At 43.0% G+C, this 23,393-nt stretch overlaps 1 protein-coding gene across 3 annotated transcripts; it reads left to right on the top strand.

Annotated features, from left to right (window-relative positions):
- Positions 1 to 526: 526 nt before the first annotated feature.
- Positions 527 to 14,716, top strand: ZC4H2 (zinc finger C4H2-type containing). 3 transcript variants are annotated; one of them, XM_056360073.1, is made up of 5 exons: positions 527 to 800; positions 6,314 to 6,485; positions 7,740 to 7,912; positions 9,038 to 9,200; positions 10,348 to 14,716. In XM_056360073.1, the coding sequence occupies exons 1-5, from the start codon at positions 748 to 750 to the stop codon at positions 10,459 to 10,461; spliced, it is 675 nt and encodes a 224-aa protein (XP_056216048.1). In that variant the 5' UTR covers positions 527 to 747; the 3' UTR covers positions 10,462 to 14,716. The 3 variants fall into 3 exon arrangements, with proteins under 3 accessions (XP_056216048.1, XP_056216046.1, XP_056216047.1); XM_056360071.1 differs by lacking the exon at positions 527 to 800 and adding an exon at positions 807 to 927; XM_056360072.1 differs by lacking the exon at positions 527 to 800 and adding an exon at positions 2,833 to 3,248.
- The last annotated feature ends 8,677 nt before the right edge of the window (positions 14,717 to 23,393 follow it).

Below are 23,393 nucleotides of genomic sequence, written 5' to 3'. Positions count from 1 at the left end.
CATTACAGTAGCTGAAGGAAAATAATGACCTGGCTGAGGAAAGGTTGAGAGCCTATTCATCAGGCTCTGTAAAGTGCTCTGATATCCTTGGCTAGAATATCCATAGAACGACAAATGGTTGCTTTCCTCAATCCAACAGTTTTATTTGCATTTTGTCTTTCTTTTCTATACTTACCAGTGCTACATAGAGTAGCAGAAATAAAAAAAGAAAACCCTAAAGAACAAAATGTGTCTTTTCTGGACTCCAGACACAGTCACATCACTATCATCTAGTATCATCTAGTAGAAACCAGCATTGTAGCAATGATGACTACAGCAGGCCTGTGTCAAAAAAGTTTTAAATCAAAATCGTGAACTCACTCAGCGGTCTCTTAGTGCATATTCTATAATTTTAAGGAAATGCTAAACATTGCACAGGCCTCAGGAGGCCTTCCGATCTTTGTGCACTCCCAACAACCTTTGACATAATGAGCTGTGACAAATTGATTTAAAATACAGTTGCAGGAAGAAGGGCAGCAAAGCTCTGCTCTGCCTTGTGGGTGTTGTAGTCTTTGGGCTGCTCGCTGCCTGGGCAGCCATCGGCAGCTGGACTCCAAGTCCCACAGCTCCCACTGGAGCCTACCGCACAGGCTCCGAGGCCGTGCGCTGGGAGGGGGTGACTACATTGTGTCTATTGTATGTTTTTTTCTTTTTTTTTCCCCGGCCTTTTGTACATTTCACGAGAGGTTTAAATCGGGAGCGAAAAGCATGGCAGATGAGCAAGAAATCATGTGCAAACTCGAGAGCATCAAGGAGATCAGGTACGTTTGCTTTGTGCCGCATCAGTTCCATGAAGCAGCTTTTTCCTCGGGGAAGCGGAGGAGTTGCATCCGTCTGAAAGTAGCTATTGTGCTACTGCGGGGAAGGAAACCACCGCTGGGCCGCACGGTAAGCGCTGAAAATGCGTTTTCCTGAGCAAAGAAGGAGCATCTGCGGCGGGGAGTCGCCGCGGGAATGCGCAGCCAAGGGCGGCGCTGGCCGCGCATTGCCCGGGCGTGAGCCCCGAGCCGTAACCCGGGGGGAGTGCGCGGCTGGGAAGGACGCCGCCCCCCCACGCATCCGGGGGAGTGGAGTCGAGCCGCGGGTGGATTTTTCCTTAGGCCCTTTGAATTAGTAGTTCTTCTTCCCGATGTTCCCTGTCACAGATCCGTTATCGTGGCCCACTCGCGGCCGCGACGGGCTGGGGAGGAGAAAGGGCTGGCGAGGCGGGTGGCGCGGAAAGCCGGGGGCGGCCCTGCGCCTGGACGGCACGGAGAGGGGCCGGGCCGGGCCGGGCCGGGGTATCCGGGCAGGGCCGGCAGGGCAGGGAGCGTAGGTCCAGCCCCCGGAAGGGTGCAGGGCTGCTCAGCTGCCGGGGGGACCGGACCCCGGCGGTCAATGCCGGGGGGCTCGGGCTGGGGGGCTCAGGCTCAGCTCAGTGCTGGGGGGCGTGGCCCACCCCCCGGCCGGCTGTGCCCGCCTTCCCGCTCGCGGCGGGCGAGGGGACCCCGCGGCGGGGAGCGGGGCCATTGGCGGGGAGTTACGGGGAACGATGGGGCGGGCGGGGGGTGTGTGTGGGGGGGGTGGCGAGCGGCCACCACGCCGGCACGAGGCGTTTCTGCCGCCCTCCGGACCCGCCGCAAGGGATGTCCGCATGCCCATACCGGGACTGGCGGGGGAAGTGGGCCCTTCCATCGGCCTCGGGTTGGGGCACGCCCGGCCTGGCTCCGGGCACGGACGTGCAGGGCTCAGCCCGCGCTGCCCGTCTGTCGGGGGTCCCGCCTCCCGCAGCGACACGCGTTACCGCCGCCGGCGGCGATCCTGGGGGCCGCGGGGAACACAGGCCATTGCTGGCGGCGCTGGCGGGGGGCAGGGGGGAGGCGCGGCTGGGGCCGGCCTTACCGGGGGGTACCGGCGAGCTCGGCAGTAGCGTGCAGTCGCCCGCGGGCCCGCCGAGGCGAACGGAGCGACAGCAAACCCCGCCGGGCCCGCGAGGAGGCGGCGCCGCGCTGCTCGGCTGCCGGGCCAGCGCTGCGTTAGCATCTAGATCCAAACACGGCCCACGACGCTGTGTGCTTCAATTATTACACCACTTAATTCAAATATCTCATTAAATTATCTTTTCAGAGAGAGAGGTACCCTGTATTTCGAAATTTATGGTACATTCGGTTTTCTGATAATACATTCAAGGGTGATGCATAAACTGTGATTAAGACATTCTGCTATTAGTTTGTCGCATAAGGGACTGTAAGGGCGATGTTACTAGCTTTAGTGTACAATGAAGTATCAAGACTGTTGCTTGAATATATTTTAAATAAGTCAAAAAGTCAGTTCTGCTTGCAACACTGATGTCAATTTTGAGTTTCCTTTAACAAAATCTGGTCAAACAAACCTATTTTTTCATCCCCAAATCTTTTAAAAGGAGCTTGCATGAATTCTTCTTGAAGAAATTCCTTCAAAATAAACGTGAGAAATTCTAATGTTTACAGACCCACCTTTGATAAATTTGGCAAGGCTTTATTTTAACCTGCATTCCATGTGTTATTCTACAGGCAGAGAGGCAAAAAGCCCTCACAATCGAAATCCAAGAACTTGCCTCTTCCTGTAGTTGATCTCTATCATTTATTAAAGGCCACTGGGCCGCATTTTCGACGGAATTCTGGAATCTGATTCTGAAAACCTGTATCTGTATCCATATGTATTGATACATACCGGTAGTTTGTAGTCAACGGAATACTGCTGTCAGTACATGTGTGCATATATGCCCACAATCCAAACGTATCTGCACATGCTTATTTAGATGCATTAAGTAGTTCCACAGAAGTAACCCCAGGCATAAAACTAAGCAAATACCTAAAGACTGGACCTCAGTGTTCTGACTGGGATGAGATGGAAGAGAATGAGTGTGAACTTATTGATGGCAGATACTAGTTTCACTGCTTAATACCCTATTGGCAGACACTTGGTGACTACTGTCATCAATGAAGTGTGAGAACTTAAATACAAGGGAAAAGGTGAGGGCAGAATTCATTAGGCAGCCTAAAAATCACACTTACGGTTTCTGTTTTAAAATGTTACTGCAAGTTGCCTGATGCTGACAGGAAGAGTCCTGATTTGCGTGCACTTCCTCTTTCCTAATACCGAAATCCTATCATTTGGACTGAAACGATGCCCTGCAACTCATTTGTTGTAGCAGTTTGGCAGAGCATGTCAGCCAGTGACTAGTAACAGTGAGTAACCCCATCTAATTCCATTGTCTAGGTGAAGGCATGCCATAAATACAAGAGAGCAAACAGGAAACTGGGGACAAATACTTCCACTTTCAGTAATCAGAGCTATCATTACTAAATATATATTTTAAGCAAATAGGAACAATGAGATGATGAAAACAGGAGTAGATGGTTAGATGGGTATTTTTCAGTGGGATATTGCTACGTTTAAATAGGAAGGCAGAGAGGATCTCTTTTACTGATATAAGTCCAATACTTACATTCAGACTAATATATGCCATTGTACAGTAATCAACAGAACACCTCCAATGACATCAAAGATTACCATGTTGTCGCTATGTACCTGAATTCCATCTACATAAAGGCTGCTTCTGCACTTCATTCATAAAACTGTTACTAGTTGACTTATCATTTCATCAGCTGTTCTTTAATTGTAAGACACAGACTTTTCAGAACTGGAATAACTGCATAATTTTTTAAATAAATGTATGCTTACAGGTATACAATTCGTATTTTCTATAATAAACATACTGTATGAAACAATGTGAACTTTATGGTGAGCTACAGTACAGACATAATAATCATACCTACCAAATGAATTTTTATCAGATTTGGTTTTAAAAGTGTCTTCCACAATACCTGTAAATGTCTCTCAGTGACCTCTGATGTAACCTTACTTGTCATTGGCTTTTTCTGTATCTGTCTTTGGTCTGGTATTTCTGTTCTTAACAGTCATGGGTTGCCATCACCAATAGTAATCTGTATCTCCTACGACTTATTTATATAGGGGAAAGAGCTTTTACTGTTAAGATTATTTCTGAAGTACTAACACAAGGCAGAATTTTGTCTTATTTTGTTTTAAGGAAACAAGCAGCAGTCCCTCTGACCTTCAATTTTTCAGTCGTTCTGTTTTAAACTTCCTTCATTCATATTATCCCTACCAGGCAGCCCATTTTTGAATACATATTGAAGAAGTCATTTATGATACCAATTTTATCTCTTCCAGCTTTACAAACTCTTGAAGTGAGAGAGGGAGGAACCCTGGTCACATTACTAGCTAGAATACTTAGAGCAGATAACTGTAATTAGTTGTGCCAGGGACTGACTGCTTTCTGCTATGCTCTTCGGCAAATGGTGGAAGTCCATTGTGCCCGTGATGTCTCACACTCTGAGGCAAGGGTTACCAAAGCTAGGTGCATAAGCAGATACTGAACTCACAAAGATCAATTTGGAAACAGGAATGAGGGGACTGAGAGGAGGTACAACATCAGAGCCTCCCCAAGAGGGGCAGTGACAGAGGGTGGGTCTCAGCCAAATGAAACCAAGAATAAAATCTATACAGACACCTGCTATACATGTTAAAGAAGAGTCCTCAGTCTAGCTTTAAAACTTCTTTGGGAATTTTGGTTGGAGTGAGAGAAAACAGTAACTCTGTTAAAGCTCAGGATATATATATTCTCCTACTTTTACAAGTATGATACAGAATAACACTGAGATAAACTATCCATCCCTCAGTGCTGTGGGAGCCATTTCAGAAGGAGCCCTTGGGGACTGGGTACGGAAGCAGTTTGCACAGGGAACAAAAGCCACACGGAGGTTTAGGAACCCCCTTTCCTAGAAGCAGGTGACAGACCAGCCCCTTCCAGGGGGCTCAGTGCCTTCTGCTTCCATTAGAAATGTCAGACGTGTCAGCGGGAGCTAGTCAGCCTAGAGGGAAGGGAAGGCACACACCCAGGTCTAGGATCAGGTGAGAGCCCTCTTCTGGGATCTCATTGCTGATCTGATAGGCAGCTTCCTATAATCTACAGACTGCATTCTGCAGTCAGCATTGCTGTCTGACAGTGAATTTGAATCCCACTCAGCCCCCTTTGCACTGGGATAGGAATAGGGTATTTATACATGAATGCAAACCTCTTCTGCCGCAGCCCCCTCTGACATCATGCCTGTAGGCAGCCCCCTGCATTATTCAGCAGTGCACTTGGAAACCAATGTGGATCTATGTGTGCTAGCTGTTAGGTGACTAAAAAGCAATGCCACCTGCTTGTTTGCTTCACATGAGGTAAAGTGAGGAGTCCTGAGACTCTTTGGTTACACGTCTGAAACATGACATTGTAGCCTCTTGTTAGAAACGTGTAAGTGTTGCTGCTACACTGGTTACGTAGGACCATATTTTAACTTCCAGTACAGGAAAAATAACTTAAGACCTCATCATTAACTAAATCTTAGGAACAAGAACAGTTTGTTTGTTCTGCTCTACATCTTGGACAAGTGTTGAATCACAACAGCAGTAGTTTGTTCTGCTGCTTAAAACTGATGATGAAAACACTCCTTGATTTTTGGCTTTGAAGAGAGAGATAAGGACTGAGTATCTAAACATTTTTGCTACGGAGATTGGCACAAATAGGAAAAAAAAATCAGAATGCAGGATATGGGCAGAAACATCTACAGATACATGACAGGTACTAGATCTTAGCAAAGAACCAAGAGAATGCAGAGGTACTTGCAAGCAGCACGTTGATGGCTAGCGTCATTTGAGTTTTTACTATTCTGGTTTGTCATTGCTCTGGAATTTTCTTTAACCTGACATTGAAGTTAGTATTTTAACAGTTCAGATTACTGTCCACGTAGTTGTGGTCAGTGTATATGACGCTATCATCACTTCCAATTCATTTTACATTTCTCAGGATCCTGTGCTAAACTTCCCAGATTTTCTGGATTTCTCTACTTTGTAACTAGGGTTTAATCTGAATTAACTGATGAAGTACAATTCTTATCAGTACAAATTCTCTGAATCTACAGTAACTGCTGAAGTCTGACAATGGACTCTTAATTTCATAATTCAGTACAAGAATTCTCATAGCACTGAAAAGCTCAGCGGAAGAGCTGGGATTGGAATTCAGTTCTCCCATTGCACCTCATCCTTTCTCAGATACATGATTAGTCTCCCTGTCTATTACAGTTATTACCTTCTTCCATCTTTTCCTATATAAAGTGACACCATGCAAATATATGTTACAGTGACTTACTGTTGTCTTTCTACATTTTTAATTATTACTGGGATCCAGGAATAAAACTTTGCAGATGGAAAAAATCAAGGCACGACTGAAAGCAGAATTTGAAGCCCTGGAGTCAGAGGAGAGGCACCTGAAAGAATACAAACAGGAAATGGACCTGCTGCTGCAAGAGAAGATGGCCCACGTGGAGGAGCTGCGACTGATCCATGCTGACATTAACGTGGTACGCAACAGTTCAGCTGCAGACAGCCTGACTAGGACGCAGCCCTCTATGAATCATTCCACAGGTTTTGGAATTGTGTGTATCAGTGAACTATCACTAGTTCAATGGTCTGGACTTTACACCACCATCCTAGGATCCTACAAAGAGTGAAAAGTAAATTTACCTCAGGATAATTGTTTTTTTCCTGTCTGTGTCGGGCAGGGTCTTTTGTAATGTTGGCATGGTAATCATTTGCACCAAGGGGATAGGTAACCAAGCTCCCCTGCGGCTGCAGCTTCAGCAGTAGGCACAGTAACATGGCTCTGGCAGTCCGACAGAAAACTGTCCTTCCCGTTAAGTCTTTTCTCATTTAGCACCTGGAAACAGAGAAACTTTGGCAGCTAGGCGGGACTTTTGATTGGAGGTTTTTGGAAGGAAAGAGATTTTGGTACATGGTATTTGTTAAGTTCTTAGTAAGAGCTGACCTTCATCACTACATGGAACCACCAAAGATTAAGAAGCACCAGCCTGAAGGGAATTAATACAAGTAAGAGAAAACCAGTTTATAGACAAGGAAGACCAGCAAATTAGAAGGGCTAAATGGGGAATATATTTTTGAACCTGCAATTTTTATGTAATGTTAGGGCACTTCCAGTGCTGACTGTACTGTGCTTTCTGGCTCTGAAAGTATCTGTGCTTTGTGCCAGAAGAAAAATATCTCCCACACTGTAAGCAAGTACAAGCTACATACTGGATGTGCAGACTACATTTCTTGATCACTTGAAATATCTCTTTCCCTACCCAGCTGCATAACCTCAGTCTCTGTTTTATCCTCTCCTTTTTCTTGTAAGAGACACAGGAACCTTTCCTTAGCTTGTTTGTTAAAACTTCTAACCATCAGTGTTCAGGTATCTTAGAAATACAGCAAATTATTCTAACTTTGATTTCTTTTTTAATCTCCCTTGAAAGTTTTCCATAGCTCCTCACTTGCTGACTTACCTGTAGCCTGTCTGCCTGCTTTTTCTGTTGTTCAGAAGATCATATAGGTTGAATGCACCTCTTTAAAATGAAAATGCATCTTGTATGTCACTTTGAGGTGTTTCTTCTTTGCCCTGTTTTCATCCTCCCAGTATCTTAACTCTTTACTATTGCATTATCTCCAATCTCTTCCAACTTGAGCAAGAAAAATCTCTTCTTTCTGATGTGATCTCTTGCTCAATCAGAGAGCTATTCAAGGAACAGTTCTTTAGAAGCATGCCCATCCTCCTGTTTCAGATGGAGAATACTATCAAGCAGTCTGAGAATGACCTCAATAAGCTCTTGGAATCTACTCGTCGCCTGCACGAGGAGTACAAACCCCTGAAGGAACACGTAGATGCTCTGCGGATGACTCTGGGATTGCAGAGGCTGCCAGATCTATGCGAGGAGGAAGAGAAACTGTCCCTTGAGTAAGTCTCCAAAGCAAACATTATCTGGCTTTATACTTTCTTTTGATGCTACGAGTTACTTTGTCATTTTACTTTTGTTGGTAGGTGGAAAAAAGAACTTAGGAGGTAAGCATGAAAACTGAAGTTGACAAAAAAGGGATGTGGGACCACATTATTTGATAACATTCAGTCTGAATTTGCTGCAAGTTAAATTTAGGTTATCCCGAGCTGCAAACTCTATGTATGACATGCAAAAATTCAAGGATTGTTGGTTCCCTAGATTTTTATACTGTATGCTGTTTTTTCTAGCAACATTTTTTTTTCCTGAAAATAATGGGGTTTTTTGCTTGTTAGCAAGCAGTTAGGAAACAGTACAAAACAAGTATCCTTCAGTTGGTTTGTGCTGCTGCTAGTCAGAATTTTACTTTTTGCTACATGCACGTGGCAGCATTTATCCATACACCTGTGACTGTCATCAAGGAAGTCTACCCTAGCTGTGGACTAGATTTGGATAATAAATCAGTTTCATTTTTACGTATAACCTAGGTGGGGGAGGGTGACAGAATTAGCTACTATTCAAAGAACAGTGTCCTTTGTTTAACAGATCGGTTTAAAATGCAAGTGATGTTTTAAGAAACTTACAAATGCCCAGCACATTTGGCATTATTTTCACAGACACACAATTTTCAAGACAGCTTTTGCATTTCTTCAGAAATACTGTCTTCTATTCCAGGCACCTTGACACTACAAAGAATGTATTAACCTACTGCATACAACAGTTACTCATTTTAACAGAATAAAACAGAATAAAAAAAAATTGTTTGACAGAGGTGCATCTAAAGCTGTTAAACACATATGTTGTCTATTTTATGTCCTATTAGATGTATATCTAGTTGTACACCAAGATACCTCAGAAGCTGACAATCTGGAATCTGGCTGAAGTGTACAAATGCAGAGGAAGATAGCACCGATTCCACTTACGAACCAGTCCAAGTGGTGTCCAAGTGTAGGCAATTTGATGCTAGTGGAGGAACACAATAGAAAAATGTATCCATCATTATACTTTAACACAAAATAGCCTTTACAAACTAATGGAATATTGCAGAAGATGGTTATATTTTTTTGCTTTGTTCTTATTTTGTCTAGCTACTTTGAAAAGCAGAAAGCGGAATGGCAGACAGAACCACAGGAGCCTCCCATCCCAGAGTCTCTGGCTGCAGCTGCAGCGGCTGCCCAACAGCTGCAAGTGGCTAGGAAACAAGATACCAGACAGACAGCAACGTTCAGACAACAGCCACCTCCAATGAAGGTCAGGAGATAGAATGTGCTGGGTCTTCTCTGTTGTCATTGGAATGTATTATGTTTATAAAGTTGATCAAGAATTACAAAAAGGAAAAATTATGTGTCCCAATTCTGATTTTTCCTGCGGTAGTTCAAATCAAAAGCAGCCCCAGCAGACTTAAAGTAGTAGCGCCAGTCATCAAGGGTTAAGGACAAGGCTCGCTATTATCTGACTCCTTTATGAGTCGCCATCAGCAGAGAGGGAGGCAGTTCCTACTCTGGTGTTTTATGTGGGAGAAAGCACATGAGAAAAAAAAAAATGCCGGCCAAAAGAAAAACTAATAGCTGGGAGTTAATCCCAAATGGATTCGTATTAGAAGCAATGCACATATTTTATGAGGGAACTGATGGTACAAATTACCAGGAAAGGTGATTGTTTCTGCACTGCTTGGGCTCTTCAAGTCAAGACTAACATAGGGGTTAATTTAACCTAACCACAGGCATTTAAGTGACAGTTTTACTCAGCTCCTTCTGTAGTCAGTAAAAAGAGCTAGGTAATTCCATTGGGGGTATTCATCCCACCCAAGGTCGAAAGATTCACTAAGGAGGCAAACTGACAGGTACGCTCCATAGTCAGGCACTTACCATCTGGAGTTAGGCCATTGAAAAGCCTTTCTGAAAATAATACGCTTCAGTCAAATGGAACTTAGAGGGCTTAGTATGGAGCAAAAGGGGCAGAGTTCTGTGTCTTGCATTAAATACATGGAATCCATCTAATCATCTGCTCCTGGCTTGAATTCTGTGATACCGCGGCGGCTGGCCTTCACTGTAATTTCTCTGACTCAGTGAGCTATTATGCACGTAAACATCTTTAAAGCAAGCAGAACATTAATCACAAAACAGAATTTAATGCTAAAGTTATCAATACGCGCCTTAACTGCGTGTCTACTGAACTGTAGTTTCAATTCAGAGAGATACTCTAGTTTTCCGGTTGGCCCAAAGTTACTGTACATTCCAGAGACCTGGATGGATTACAATGTGGCATTGGTTTGCCTCTGAAGGCAGGCAGCCTTAAGTTATTTTTTTCTGTACTATGACTTAGAACATGATACTTGATAGGCCATATAACACCACCACTTAAGTGTTTGTAACGAGGCTGCAATGTTGTGTTTCAGGCATGTTTATCCTGTCACCAACAAATTCATCGGAATGCACCTATATGTCCACTCTGCAAAGCAAAGAGCCGATCTCGGAATCCCAAAAAGCCCAAGAGGAAACAGGATGAATGAAACCCAGATGACTGACAAGCAAACACGTGACCTATTCCAGTACTCTTCCAGCAGAACTGCAAACGTGGCCAGACTTTACCGAAGTGCAGGCTCAAGTATGACCAACACATTTTTTTCTATTTAATGCAGTGTAAGCACAATGTTCCTGTCCTAATTTCCTTCCAGTCCTTAGGATTTGGTTTTAGGAAAGTAAGTATTACTGGTGCTACAGTTTAACATTTCAATCATTCCATATTTTGGACTCCTAAACAAAGTACAATTCTTATGCAAGTATCCTAAATGCCAGGCTATTCCTATTGGCCAAATGTGACTACCACAAATGCTTTTATGTTCTTTTGAGAAACAGATGTTACTAAAAGGTTATTCTGTTTTCTTCTGATAACAGGAGACTATTTGAAGTGCTGAAATAGCAGACTGTCTGATTGTTTCACTAAAGGACAATTTTGTTTTCCAAGCTAGCAAGACCGCTTAGGTTTGGGTATCCAGTAGAGCTCTTTTTATACAGAAAATATTCAGAGCGAAAAAGAAATTGGTTATACAGGACATCAGTGCATTAAAGGACACATGCAAGTTTTGATTTACTGGAGTTTGATTGTATCACTCCCTCAAACTTGACTTAAAATTTGGAAGGGGAATCAAGTTGGTGGCTGTGTATGAATTTCTCAAAATAATGTAATTTGTGATGCTTTAATATCTTAACATGGTATTATTTTCAGCAGTCAGATGACTAATTGACTTAAGTACAAGGCTCAAATGAACTGTATTAGTGGCCCTCCTAGGCCCTACGGCCAACCAGCTCACTGTGCTTCTTTACGAAACATGCATGAAATATCCCAAGTCTCTATGCACACAGACTGCAACATCAGCCATTCTGCAAAGCTTCTGTTCCTGGTTTCTACAGCCAAAATCTCCCTTGGCAGACATATCCTCCACTGAAGCACAGGGAAGGTCAGTAACACGCGCCAGGAACAGCGTCAACTTAAAATTACATATTTCACCAGAACCACCTGGCTTTGGAGTCATTGCTCCTCAACCAAAATATCCTGTTTTTCTATCTTTTAATAGGTCATTTTCAAGCAAGCTCTATTTCAACGCAGGTTTTTTTCTTGCTTTGTATGTGTGGCAATAGAGCCCCGACTAAAGGCTATTTTAGACCACTCCCTGTATCAGCGTCTCCCCTTTGCTTCACCTCGCGTAACAACAGTTCCTCCAATGGAGAGGGCAGCAACCCAACTGCAGAGCTGGGGCTTAGAATTTACTCATGTCCAATCCCAGTTTTGTCACTGCCTTGGTTGTCTAAATTGATGTCAAGCATTAAATATTCTTTTTGCTAACTCCAGGAGGCATGGACTGCCTGCTTACATTCTTCTCTCTTTAGCCCAGGTTTTCCTCTACTACTATGCTGGAGTGGTTATACTGAGAACTTTGCTCGTTCAACAGGAAGAGCAGGGAAGCCCCAAGTCTCCAGCCAGAACTCTGCCAAATGCTTGGGACTGTAAAAAGCCACATTAACCAGTTTTGCTGCCTAAATCACATATGTCGCTATTAATTTCCCAACTATGCCAAAAAGTTTAAGAGTATTTTATTGAATATAGTCCTATAATGTATACCAAGTTCAGTTGGTAATTCTCCCATCTTAGAGTCTCATAGCCAAATAAATATCTGTCAGCAGCAGAGACAGATCATGGATCACACGCCCCTGAAAATAGGTGAAGAGCAGATCTTGCTAGCTGAATGGCTGGGGTTCAGATTCTGTGAGATAGCAGTAACAAAGGATAGCCTGACCCCACGCTCCAAACGGCAGCAGTGCGCAAAGTCTATCGTTATGTATGCTTCCCAGCACAGATAGTGGATTCTACTTTTAAATGTCAGAGCTGGCACATGCTGCGGGCCCTGTTCAGAACAACTCCTATTGAGTTTAAAGAAAAATGCACACAGAGTTTAAGGACAGTATATGGACTCCCCCAAAGTGCATGCATGAGAGCGGCATACTTCAATGACAACTGTACGTAGATTTCAGTAGTGACAATGGAGAACAGTCTGCAATGAAGTAGCGCAAATAGGAGGATAGATGTGTAGAAACTTCGATTTACAGTTCTGAAATAGATGGGGTTAGTCATAGCTGCTCTCACTTCACTGTTACTTTGCCAGATCCTTTCTTGGGAGATGTCTAGAGCTCTAAACTGAAGTGTTTTTAAGGATGCACCGTTTACTACTTTAGTGTGGCAGTTTTTGTATTTTTACTTTTTTAAACTAGTCTCTTGTGCCCTTGTGTTTAACAAGGTTTTTTTTTTTTAAAAAAAAAAAAAAAAAGAAAAAATGTGAATATGACATACTGTGTTTGTATCAATCATACACTAGCGTTTACAAATCTGTTTTCACATCCTTTTCAGAGTTCTGCCATATGAATAGCATGTGCTGCTGAGAATGAGTCTAACTGAATACGAGTCAGCAGTGTGCCCTGGCAGCCAAAAGGGCCAGCCATGTCCTGGGATGGTGCATCACGCACACATCACTAGCTAGCTAAGGGAGGTCACTGTCCCATGCTACACTGTGCTGGCACAGCCCCAAGCACTGAGCACAGTTTTGGATGCCTCAACATAACAAGGACATCAAACTATTACAGTGTCCAGAGGAGGGTGACCAAGATGGTGAATAATCTCAAGGGCCAGACTTATGAGGAGCAGCTGAGGTCACTTGGCTTGTTCAGCCTGGAGAAGGCTGAGGAGTGCCCTTATCGCAGCCCGTACCTTCCTGGGGGCAGGGGACATCGGAGGGGGAGGTGCTGGTCTCCTCTCTCTGGTGACCAGCAACAGGGCACAAGGGAATGGAATGAAGCTGTGTCAGGGGAAGTTCAGCCTGAACACGAGGAAAAGGTTTTTCACATGAGAGGGTGGTCAGTTACTAGAACAGGCTTCCCAGGGAAGCAGTCACAGCACCAAGCCTGTCAGAGTTCAAAGAGCATCAGGACTATGCTCTTAGTCATATGGCTTAGTGTTAGGTAGTCCTGTGAGGAGCAGCGAGTTGGACTTGATGGCCCTTATGGGTCCCTTCCAACTTGAGATATTCTATGATTCCAATTATTTCAAGGAGACAAAATCTGTGTTACATATTGAAGGAATCCTGGGGGTGGGTGGGGGGTGGTGGTGAGCAAGCAAAGCACCTTCTTTCATAGGGAACCAGTATTCTCCCCTTTTCCCTCACAGGCTAATTAAGGAAGTGTAATTGAAGAGCTCTTCTTGTAGCAGCCCCACGCCCTTTTCCCCCAGGCATCTTTCCCAAGAGACTAGAGGGATAATTGTGAAATACTTACTTATTGGGTTTTAGTCAGAGGAGGAAGCTGTTTGAAGTACAGTTCTTATCACAACTCTACCGCATTTTTGCTCCATGGAACAAGAACGGCCTCTTCCTTTGTACGCAGGATTCTTTGAGGATACTTCTTCACTTGTCTTAAATTAATTCTTATTTGGGTTAAATTATCTTAATAGCCACAGAGACCCTTCTCAAAGTTTACAAGACTTGTATTACTAAAATCTGGTTTAACCCTGGCTTTGTCATTCCCTTTTCAACGGGTATTCAAGCAACAACATCATCACCAGATTCTTTTGTTACAGAAGGTTTCCAGCCTTTTTCTTGCCTCAAAGGATAGCACCACTGTTCTGCAACCAAACAGTCAAACAAAACAAACGAACAAACAAAAAAAAAATCACTCGCCCCACACCCCACCTTAAGCTCATACTAGAAGGATGTGAACCCTCTACTGTGTCTAAAGGCTTTGCTGTAGTAATTTTTGTACCCAACCTGGGGTAGATCAGTTGTTTAAACTTTAGTGCCAAGGACCCCATTAACTATAGAGAAAGTGTAAGACAGAATTTAATACTCGCACCTCCTGAATTCGACTTTAGCTTTCTAAACAGCACACTGACCAAGTGAACCTGCCAGTGGCTTCAAGTTACAGAATCTAATTTAGAAACAATAGCCATTTGTGTGTTACTCTAAATGGGAGACTGTTCAAGAAATTAAGACTTAGATGAGCACTTTAAATAAAAGTGCTTTCATTTATTTTACAGTTTTCTAATTCCTCCAACATAGGTTTTCATTTTAGCATTTAGGTATTCTAGCAATATCTGGCGTTTTCACTGGCTTCTGTGTTTTAAATACTTTACTCCTGTGCCCAGTAGGAGTAACAGTGTGCTACCCATTTCATTTGTCTGTACAGTCCTTTTTAATAAATGTTTGTTTCATGTCGTGCTTTCTTCCTGCAGAGTATTTTCACATCTGTTATTTGCTTATGCTACTAAGCAGCAGCCAAATCCTGAGAGGTAACACCCAGCTCTCTTAATTTTACAGGATGTTATTAGCCACAATTCCATTATATCTCCACAAAGTTTCTATAAGGGTATATATGGGGAAATAACTATCCACTCTAATGAGCTTTACAAAACAGAAAAGAAAAGGAGATAGCAAGGCACATTTTAACCTAGCCAAACTTCTCAGTCACATTTCTGGAATGCAGACTACTGTGTGCCTAAGCTCTGCAATTTCTGTGTAGGAGTCAAAGAAACCATGTCTAACTCTCCAAACCAGGTACTTCTGAAACAAACCTATCCTCTGCTACCGCTGGCTACTAACACTGGAACCGGATAGTTTGCGTGCATAAAATTGCCTGATTTGCACTTGCAGGTGTCCAATTATGAAACTCAGACCCAGAAGAGTAACAAGAAAATCATGTCCCTGTGCTGCAGTTCAACCATTGAAAGCTCTGACTGGGGCATTTATTTCAGTTTTTGACCAATTCACAGAGCTTCAGCTTGAACTAGTTCCCAGTCAAGTTAAACCAATTCAAACCAAAAGATTCTTAGGTGAGAACAAGTGTTACTCAGACAAGTTTCAGTTTAAAGAGTTATATCCAACCCCTTCTGTCAGGTGCTAGATTGCAAAGAGGCCAAAACTCAGATATATTCTTCACAGTTCCTGACCACTGAGGAACCCTATTTTGTTTCGATCCCTAAAGTTAAATTGAAAGCAGTGAGACACACAGTTCTCTCTCTGATTTAAGGTAGGGGATAGCTGTCTTCCAGAGTCCTGCTTTGCCATTGGGACATTATATCTTCCACCAGCGGTTGCTGGAAGTTACTTCTCTCAACACTGGTGACTGAGGAGTTTACAGAAGCACTCCCTAACCCAGTGCTGTCAAGAAAGTCACATATCACGTACAGTGCCAGCAAAGGAGGTAACCTATTGCAGGTAACTACATTGGCATGCCTAGATTCAGACAATAATGTCTGTCGCAGACCTCACAACTTGTGCTTGGTTAAGTACAAACAGCATGATTTTTCCATAGGCACTGTCTTCAAACCACAAAACGTAATGACTGCCCTAATCCTCCTTTGTACCACGACAGCTATTGCAAGATAAAAGTAATAATTTTGAATTCTGTGCAGTTACTCCTATCTGAATTGTTCAAACTTTGAAACATCCCGCACTAATCTGTTCATCCACAGCTGCTCTTCCCAGTTCCTTAATCCTAACCCACGCTGTAACATTACTTATAACATTAGTCACAAAGCTAATGCACTGACTCATACCTTGCCAAGAATCCTGAAATATTCCTGTAACTGACATCAGCTTCTATCATATTTTCCTGAGCTTAGCAAGATTCTGCAGTAAAATGATCTCCCAGAGCCCCAAGCTTCCTAACTCAATTATTTAAGTGTAGCATTAAAAATCACCTAATATATTGCGAGGAGGGGGGGGAAGCCCCCCGCCTTAAATCCACTCCTTAAAAATATCTACTGTTGTGCTCTTCAGCCTTTAGTCTCACTAACCTTACTCTAACTTGGCTTTCTTCCCAGAAACCAGTAAAGACCCAATAGATCAGTGATATCTACTTATCTGTGACCCACTAAAGATCTTCAGTGCCTTGCAGCACCTGAGTTTTTCTGCTTACTCTGTCCCACTGCCTACTTCTTTGTTCTTTGTCCTCCTTTAATTAGCACAATTTTATATGTCCATCACAGAAACAAAATTGTCCTGACTCTGTAACAGTAACTGAATCCAGTAGACCACAGTAGCTCTCACTATAAGTAGGGAAGTAGAATACTTGAAATACAGCCTTTTTTCAGCTACAGTCAAACTAGTACAATAGTACAGACAACTATTTAAAAGACTCATTTTCTGACTGAATGGAAACAGAATTTTAGAAGGGCTTTTTTTCTGTTCCCAATGCACACAAGCTTCTATCACAGTACAGATATTACATGCATGTAGTTAGAACAGATGATTTGCTACATAGGTTTTCTCTAAGAGGTCTGCAGCATCTCAATTCTCTTAGTTTGCTGTTCTGATCAAGCAGTCAGACTGAAGTTCCAGCGGTTTAAGCTTCAAAACAAAATCCACTTGACATAAACATCATTAAATACAAAGTCTCGTTAGTGATACAGACCTCATTTAATACAGCCAAACACAAGTACAGTCATCCGTGTTGAAGCTCTGAGCAGCGGATAAAAACTGCACACTTCTGTACCCATTTTCCTGGAAAACTACTGCCTCCTGCCTCCTGATTTTCATCTTCCCCCACTAATTTATATAAAGAGATCCCCAAATAGTCTGGGGTTTTCAGACAAATGTCACAATTTTTGTTTTGCTTTCATTCATATTTGTAAGAGAATAGTAAAAAATAAAAGGTTTGAATCAGTGAACAAACCTGGTTCTGCCACAGCTCCAAGCAGCTTCTGGTGTTCTTTTGCTCAGTACTCCCTTTTAAAGTTTCATATAGAAACACTTAACTCACATTTCTTTCAATGCTTAACTACCTAGAAGAGTGAAAGCACTTAACTAGTTCCTGCTGGTTTAAACCTATTGCCTTTTTCATACGTCTCCTATACTTGGATGCTTGCTTCAAAGAAAATGAGTGACATGTATTACTACTGTATTACTATGTCCAGCTGCTCCTCTTCAAGTGCCCTCCTTCGGAGGATTAACCTGCAGAACAAAGAACATTGAGACCAAATAGGCTATCGTATTTCTGAGCATTTTTCCAAAGCTTTAACTGCGATTGATGGAATAACCTCTCATTACACAAAGCTACGCAGTTCTGTTACTGAAGCCTAAACAGTTTGCTTTAGGTTAACTAACATGTTCTGTCGTTTTTGGGGGTTTTTTTGTTTGCTTTGTTTTTAAAGGTTTACATTTACTCCATAATCCACCAGGCCACAGTGCCAGACATCTATAGTTTCTTCTGCTTTTACAACACTTCTGGTATTGTAATAAAGTTGGTAATTAATAGTGCCTATTATCCCATCAGCTGGAGGGATTTCTCCTTTGCAGAGGACGTGCCTAAAACCCATGCTGTGTTTTGCAGAATGGCTGAGATTTTCCATAGTCCTTCAGTGTCCTTTTTGGCTCTTCCTGACCCTTTGATTTTCTTAGGCTTTTCCTTAGCTTAAAATTTTACCTTCATGTTCCCCTTAAGGATTCTGCAGCGTGATGCTATACCAGAATGGGCACATTTAGAGAGTTATATAGACAGAGCATTCTGAAAGATGGCTTTGAAGAAAAGAAGAGAGAAAAACCAAACAAAGAAACAAGCAAACATTATCTATGCATCCACCCAGCATCTCGCTCACCAAAAGATGCTGAAAATTCCTTTTTCTCCAATAGTGAAAAGCCAAGGAGTTTTTGTGGGGATGGGGGCGGGACAGAGGTCCTGTGAAAATATCCATTAGAAAACCTTTCAGAAATCAATGTTGTTAAAAATAAAACCAGGCTGTTATAATTAACAGCAGGTAACCACATTGCAGGTTGGAGCAGGGGCCGGTGGGGGGACTGAAGTTAGCAGTGGATAGGGGGCAGGGCTGGCAGGGGTGTGGGGCAGTGCCCCCTGCCCTCCCCAGCTGCACCCCCCAGCCCGAGTGCCCTCAGTTTGTGGGTCCTGAGCTGCCCCCCAGCCTTCCCAGCATGGACTTGCCACCTCCCACAGCTCCGGGGAAGCACACAGCAAGGGGTCTGACCTGCTGCTGCTCTGCAGGGGAACACAGCACTGCCTTCACACCAGTCTGCGGAGGCCACGGGCTTCCTCACACTGTCACAAAGGTATGTAGTTACTCTTAACTAGTGCCAAAGGAAATAGGGAATTTAATTACCTGTGGGGCTACAAGCTTATGCCATTTTAACACAAGAGAAATGGACAGTCCAAAAGAGAATAACTGAAGGACACCCAATAACCTTGGTAAAAGAATGGGAAAACGAACATGTGACACCTGAACACCTGGCCTTTAACCTCAGCAGAGAAACTGCAGAGCAGAGGGACCTCCCCAAAGGCACACTTGTGCTGTGCTCAGAGTTGCCTGTACATGAGTTGGCTGCCTCTCCCCGCTACAATGGCATCCCATACTGGCGAGAATACGGTGAAAAACTTGGGAAACTACAGTATTTACCAGAAACACTTCCAACACATTGAGAAAACCATTCAGGGAGTGGACCATAGAGCACGCAACTAGAATGAATACTCTGCACAGAGGCTTATCCCAGAGTTACGCCAGAAATATTACCAACCACAGCAGGATGCTTGTTTCTCCTCCAAAGTGTTACCACCACCTAAGGAGATACTGAGTTTATTTGTAATCACTGCTTTATTCAGCTAGTTCTTACAATTAGAGCTTGTTAAAGTAAAACAAATTCCTAGAGGGAAAGATGAGAAAAGCAAAGGGAGAGAAGGATAAGAGTGAACAAGCAAGCAACTAAATATTTCTGCAAGGACATAATAACATAAAATACATAGACATGAGAAGCAGCTGTAAGTCCTTACACAAAACGTGCTGATCAAAGAGAACAGGCCACGATTACAGTAACAGAGAGATGCAAGAAGCTGCAATATCTTCTGATGAATTGGAAAGTATGCATCATTCCAGTAATAAGGCACAGTAGTATTTCACAGTAACGCAAAGACACATACCTGTTTGGATGATTCTGATGTGAAATTTGGACTAGTGAAGACAGAATCCTTATCCCCTGGCTTGACTCTGTGCCTAGAAAAATAAGCAAAGAAAATAACTCAGGGCAAACCCTGTTGCTGCTTTAACAAGACCAGTTAAAGCTAAACTTTCTGTCCAAACTTTAGTACTTGTCACTAACAGACATTATACTGCCACTGGCAGACATTCACCTCGCCCGTTTTATAAATGTGGTTTTCTAGTAGAAAACACTCAGTGACTATGCAAGAAAGCTGTGGAAGAATTGATCTTTAAGAGAACACTGCTCTTCCACCACAGATGACTTGGCACCACCCTCCATCTCAGAAAGTACCTGAGAACTTCCTGCTGTACTCTGTAGCAATGAACACCGTAAAGGTAAAACAAAGAGAACAATTTATACTCTGCAATATACTCTTTGGGGTGGGGGAGGGGAAGCAACGAAGCTTGTGGAAGCTTTGTCACCAAACCAACCAGCCCACTTAATTCTAGAACAGACAGCAGGGATTTGACAAACTGTTTCTCCAGAAGAACAACACACATTAAAAGTCATAACAGTGATTTCCAAGTCATAAGCATACCAGTACGTTCTACATTTTATTAGCTCCACATAAACATGAAAATGCCACAGAACACCAATCTTGTCTGAAACTGCCACAAACTGTAGCAATACAGTCTTGGGTCCAGTTTCTTTAACTCTACCAGTACAATTTCCTATAGAAAGAGGGAAGACAAATCATTCAGTATGGCAGCCACTCATTTGCCCTCACTGCCTCAAGTCCTCAAACAAAACTTCCTAACATATGCTTTCAGCATTTCTTCCCTCAGGATTCTTTTCTCAGAAAACTTCAAAATATCAGCTAGAAGCTGGTTTAAGTGCTGCATCTTAAAGGTGTAGTCAACTAAATGAATATAAAAGTAACAATACAATTTGTATTACTGTTAGGTCACAATTAAAGCTCCCCTTTATCAGCACAAAGAGCTTAGAAAACAACATTTCACAATCATAAAACAACAGCAAATCTCTCAGTTGCAAGTCTGGCTGGTCTCAAAAGATGATGGCTTTGTTGTATACTTTTCTCTTTAACTAAAAAAGGTGCTATGAGCCTTACTATTACCATATAACCGATCTTTATTTACATGGTCCTTCAAAAATACAGAAGGTATTTGACAAAACTCAGTCCGTGAGCAATCGGCAGGAAGAGGTCCATCACCCAGGGCCACAGGTGACCTGTAAAGCTGAAAGCCAAATGGAAGCTCAAAAGCCAAAACACGGCTCCTCAAACATCTACACAGACAGCTGTAGAGGACATGGACTGCCACGGCTCTGCTCAACCGCTGAGGTAAAGAGGTCAGACTAAATCACGGTGCATGGCCTGCCCAACCAGCTGACATGTGTCATGTCTCTGGCCCCACCACCACTGACAGGCATCACTGGCTACAGCATGGTGGCCTGGAAGCACCACGCAGGCCCCGACAGCCTGATCCAGCCAGCCTAAGCCCTGTATGCCAGGGTTCTGGATACGAGACAAGAAATCACACTTCTTTCAGGTGCGTGTAGTGGCACTGGGGACAAGAAGCAAAGCATACTGCACTGAAACTGTTCTTACAGTTCAGCACTTTCTAGTGGCTGTGAAACAAGATCTGAACACAACGCCAGGACCAGACCCATGGGCATGGGCAAGACATGGACTAACAAGATGCAGGAAACCTGGATGGATCACCTGCATTATGCTGTATTTATTTCCACAGTGTTTTCCTTTAAATGCTCATAGACATGCAAAGGTGAAGGTGCATATATGATACAGGGCTCAGAGATGAGCAGCAAGAAGACAATCATTGGGTAATGTTTCTCACTCAATAGTAGGCAGTCTGCCGATTCACAGATTCCATGATTTTATGATTCGTGCAGTAACACCAGACTTAGCCTCACACAAAACCAAGTCAGATATACCAGGATTTAGTAGTTTTCATCTGCAGTTTCTTACAAATACACCTATAATTTTTCCAAGACCAGCACAGTGGAATAGCCACTTGGCAAGCATCATTCACACTAGCAAGTACTGAGGGAGCGACACACATGCTGAATAACATCGAGTTTAGATATCGCAAAGGCCTTATCTTACATGCAGCACATGAGAAACACCTTGGGACACCTTTGTAGCATTTTGGTAAAAGTGCAGGCTGTTTCAGAAATGGATCAAAGAATACAATGCCATCTTGCTAAAAAAAAAATCCTCCATAAGCCAACCGAGAAGTCATTCAGAAATCCCTTCAAGGTGGAGATTAAGACTGTTGAATTCTGAATCCAGTGACACAGAAGTTGTGTTGCTGAAAAAAAACCATAGAGCACACAAAAACTTTAAGACCTAACTTGGCCTCTGCAACCTCAAACAACATCCTGCTGTCTACAGGATTTCTTAGAAGAGCTAAACACAGGCACCAAAGAAAACTTACTTCAGCTCTGTTCGCTGACAATGGGTCAGCTTGTGCTCATTATTCCTTAAGAGTTACAAGAAGGAGAAATAAAAAAAAAGGAAAAAAGAAAATCATCATGTTAACAGAGGACCAAAATTTGGACAGTTGTTTCCTGTACTACAAAGATGATCCAAACAAAAACCATCATCTAACTAGCCACGTACTTTTTCCAGATGGCAGAAGAAATTCCTTGTTGCATGCAATGCAACTTGATCGCTGTCAAAATGCCTCTTCTAGATGAGACTGTTTGCTCCCTACAAGTTTCCTCTCCATTGATAATATAAAGAGCAAGAACAACCAGTTCAGACCGAGTAATCCCGGTGGAGGCTGGCAACACAAGTAAGGCAGGAGGCCTACATGCGTTAACAGAAAATTAGATCCAGAAAAGCGGGGTTTGTGCCCAGAGATTACATTCGTAACACCACAGCCTCTGAATACAGAAAGGCTGCTAAATGACACAACAGTAAGTATGCTATCACCACACCCGTGACAACAGCAGAAGCTCTTGCACCTACCCACTGTTCAGCTCTTGGCTTAGTTTAGCCTTTCAGCTTCAAGAATAGAAAAGTTAAATCTGAGTGACAACAAATCAACAAATTTAGTTCATGCCAATACACAGAACTACACTATCTCCCAGAACAACTAATAAGGAGCTCACGTTTCGGAAAGGAAAAGTCAGGACACTTAGATTGCAACACTACCAGAATTGTTCCTGGTTTGTATTGAAATACAACAGTAAGTCATAAGGCATAACACGTAAAAATGCAGGAGAGGTTTATGTATAGCAAAGGATCCCTTACTCCAACTTGTAACTAACTGATAAATCAACTGAAATATATTTATGAGGTATGCATTAAAACACACAACATAAATGTAGTAAGATGCAAGTTTAGGCTTAAGGGTCAAGACAGTGGAGCCTTCCCTGAAGAGAGGCTCATTCCTCTAACCAGCTTGTCCCATTTGTCAGCCTACCAGGATTTAAAGATGCAACCAAAGTCAAGTTTGGCGAGAACAGCTCCTTGATTTCTAGTAGGAAAAGCCTGTTCACTCAGAAGCTTTACTCCTGAAATGCAGCCATAAGTCCTTGTTGCAATTTCAGAGGGACTAGGCAAAGACTTGCCTCACAAAAGTACCGACTATAACAAACAGGAGCTGGTCGCATCTGTGAGTGTAATAGACTGGTGTCCTATGAACTCTTCAAGAATTTGTGGTGTTTAAAATGCTCTGAATTCAGCCATCCCTTGTTCCCATGAACCTCATAGCAGGCATACAGTGTTGGAAAGACTACGAGAGCATCCATCCAAGAAAGGCAGAATAGCATCTTACCGTATCTCTCGGCTTCTGGAGTCACATGATTGGCAGCTTTATCCAAGCGTTGTTTAAACAGCTTGTGCTCTACGTCCAGCTGCTGCTCTCCTGCTACATCCATGACATCCACACTCAAATTTGAAAGCAGCAAGCAAGCAAAGCTGTCTATGAACA

Source organism: Falco biarmicus, chromosome 14 (assembly GCF_023638135.1).
Source record: "Falco biarmicus isolate bFalBia1 chromosome 14, bFalBia1.pri, whole genome shotgun sequence".
In the NCBI taxonomy this organism is placed as follows: Eukaryota; Metazoa; Chordata; class Aves; order Falconiformes; family Falconidae; genus Falco; species Falco biarmicus.
The sequence above is the reverse complement of the archived record's forward strand: the minus strand, read 5'-3'. Positions and strand labels throughout refer to the sequence as shown.

What these genes read in the sequence shown, in the direction of transcription:
- ZC4H2 (XM_056360073.1), top strand. Translation starts at nt 748, where the DNA reads ATGGCAGATGAGCAAGAAATCATGTGCAAACTCGAGAGCATCAAGGAG. An exon ending in GAGAGCATCAAGGAGATCAG is followed by an intron (nt 801 to 6,313) that starts GTACGTTTGCTT and finishes ACTGGGATCCAG; the next exon opens with GAATAAAACTTTGCAGATGG. An exon ending in GAAGAGAAACTGTCCCTTGA is followed by an intron (nt 7,913 to 9,037) that starts GTAAGTCTCCAA and finishes TATTTTGTCTAG; the next exon opens with CTACTTTGAAAAGCAGAAAG.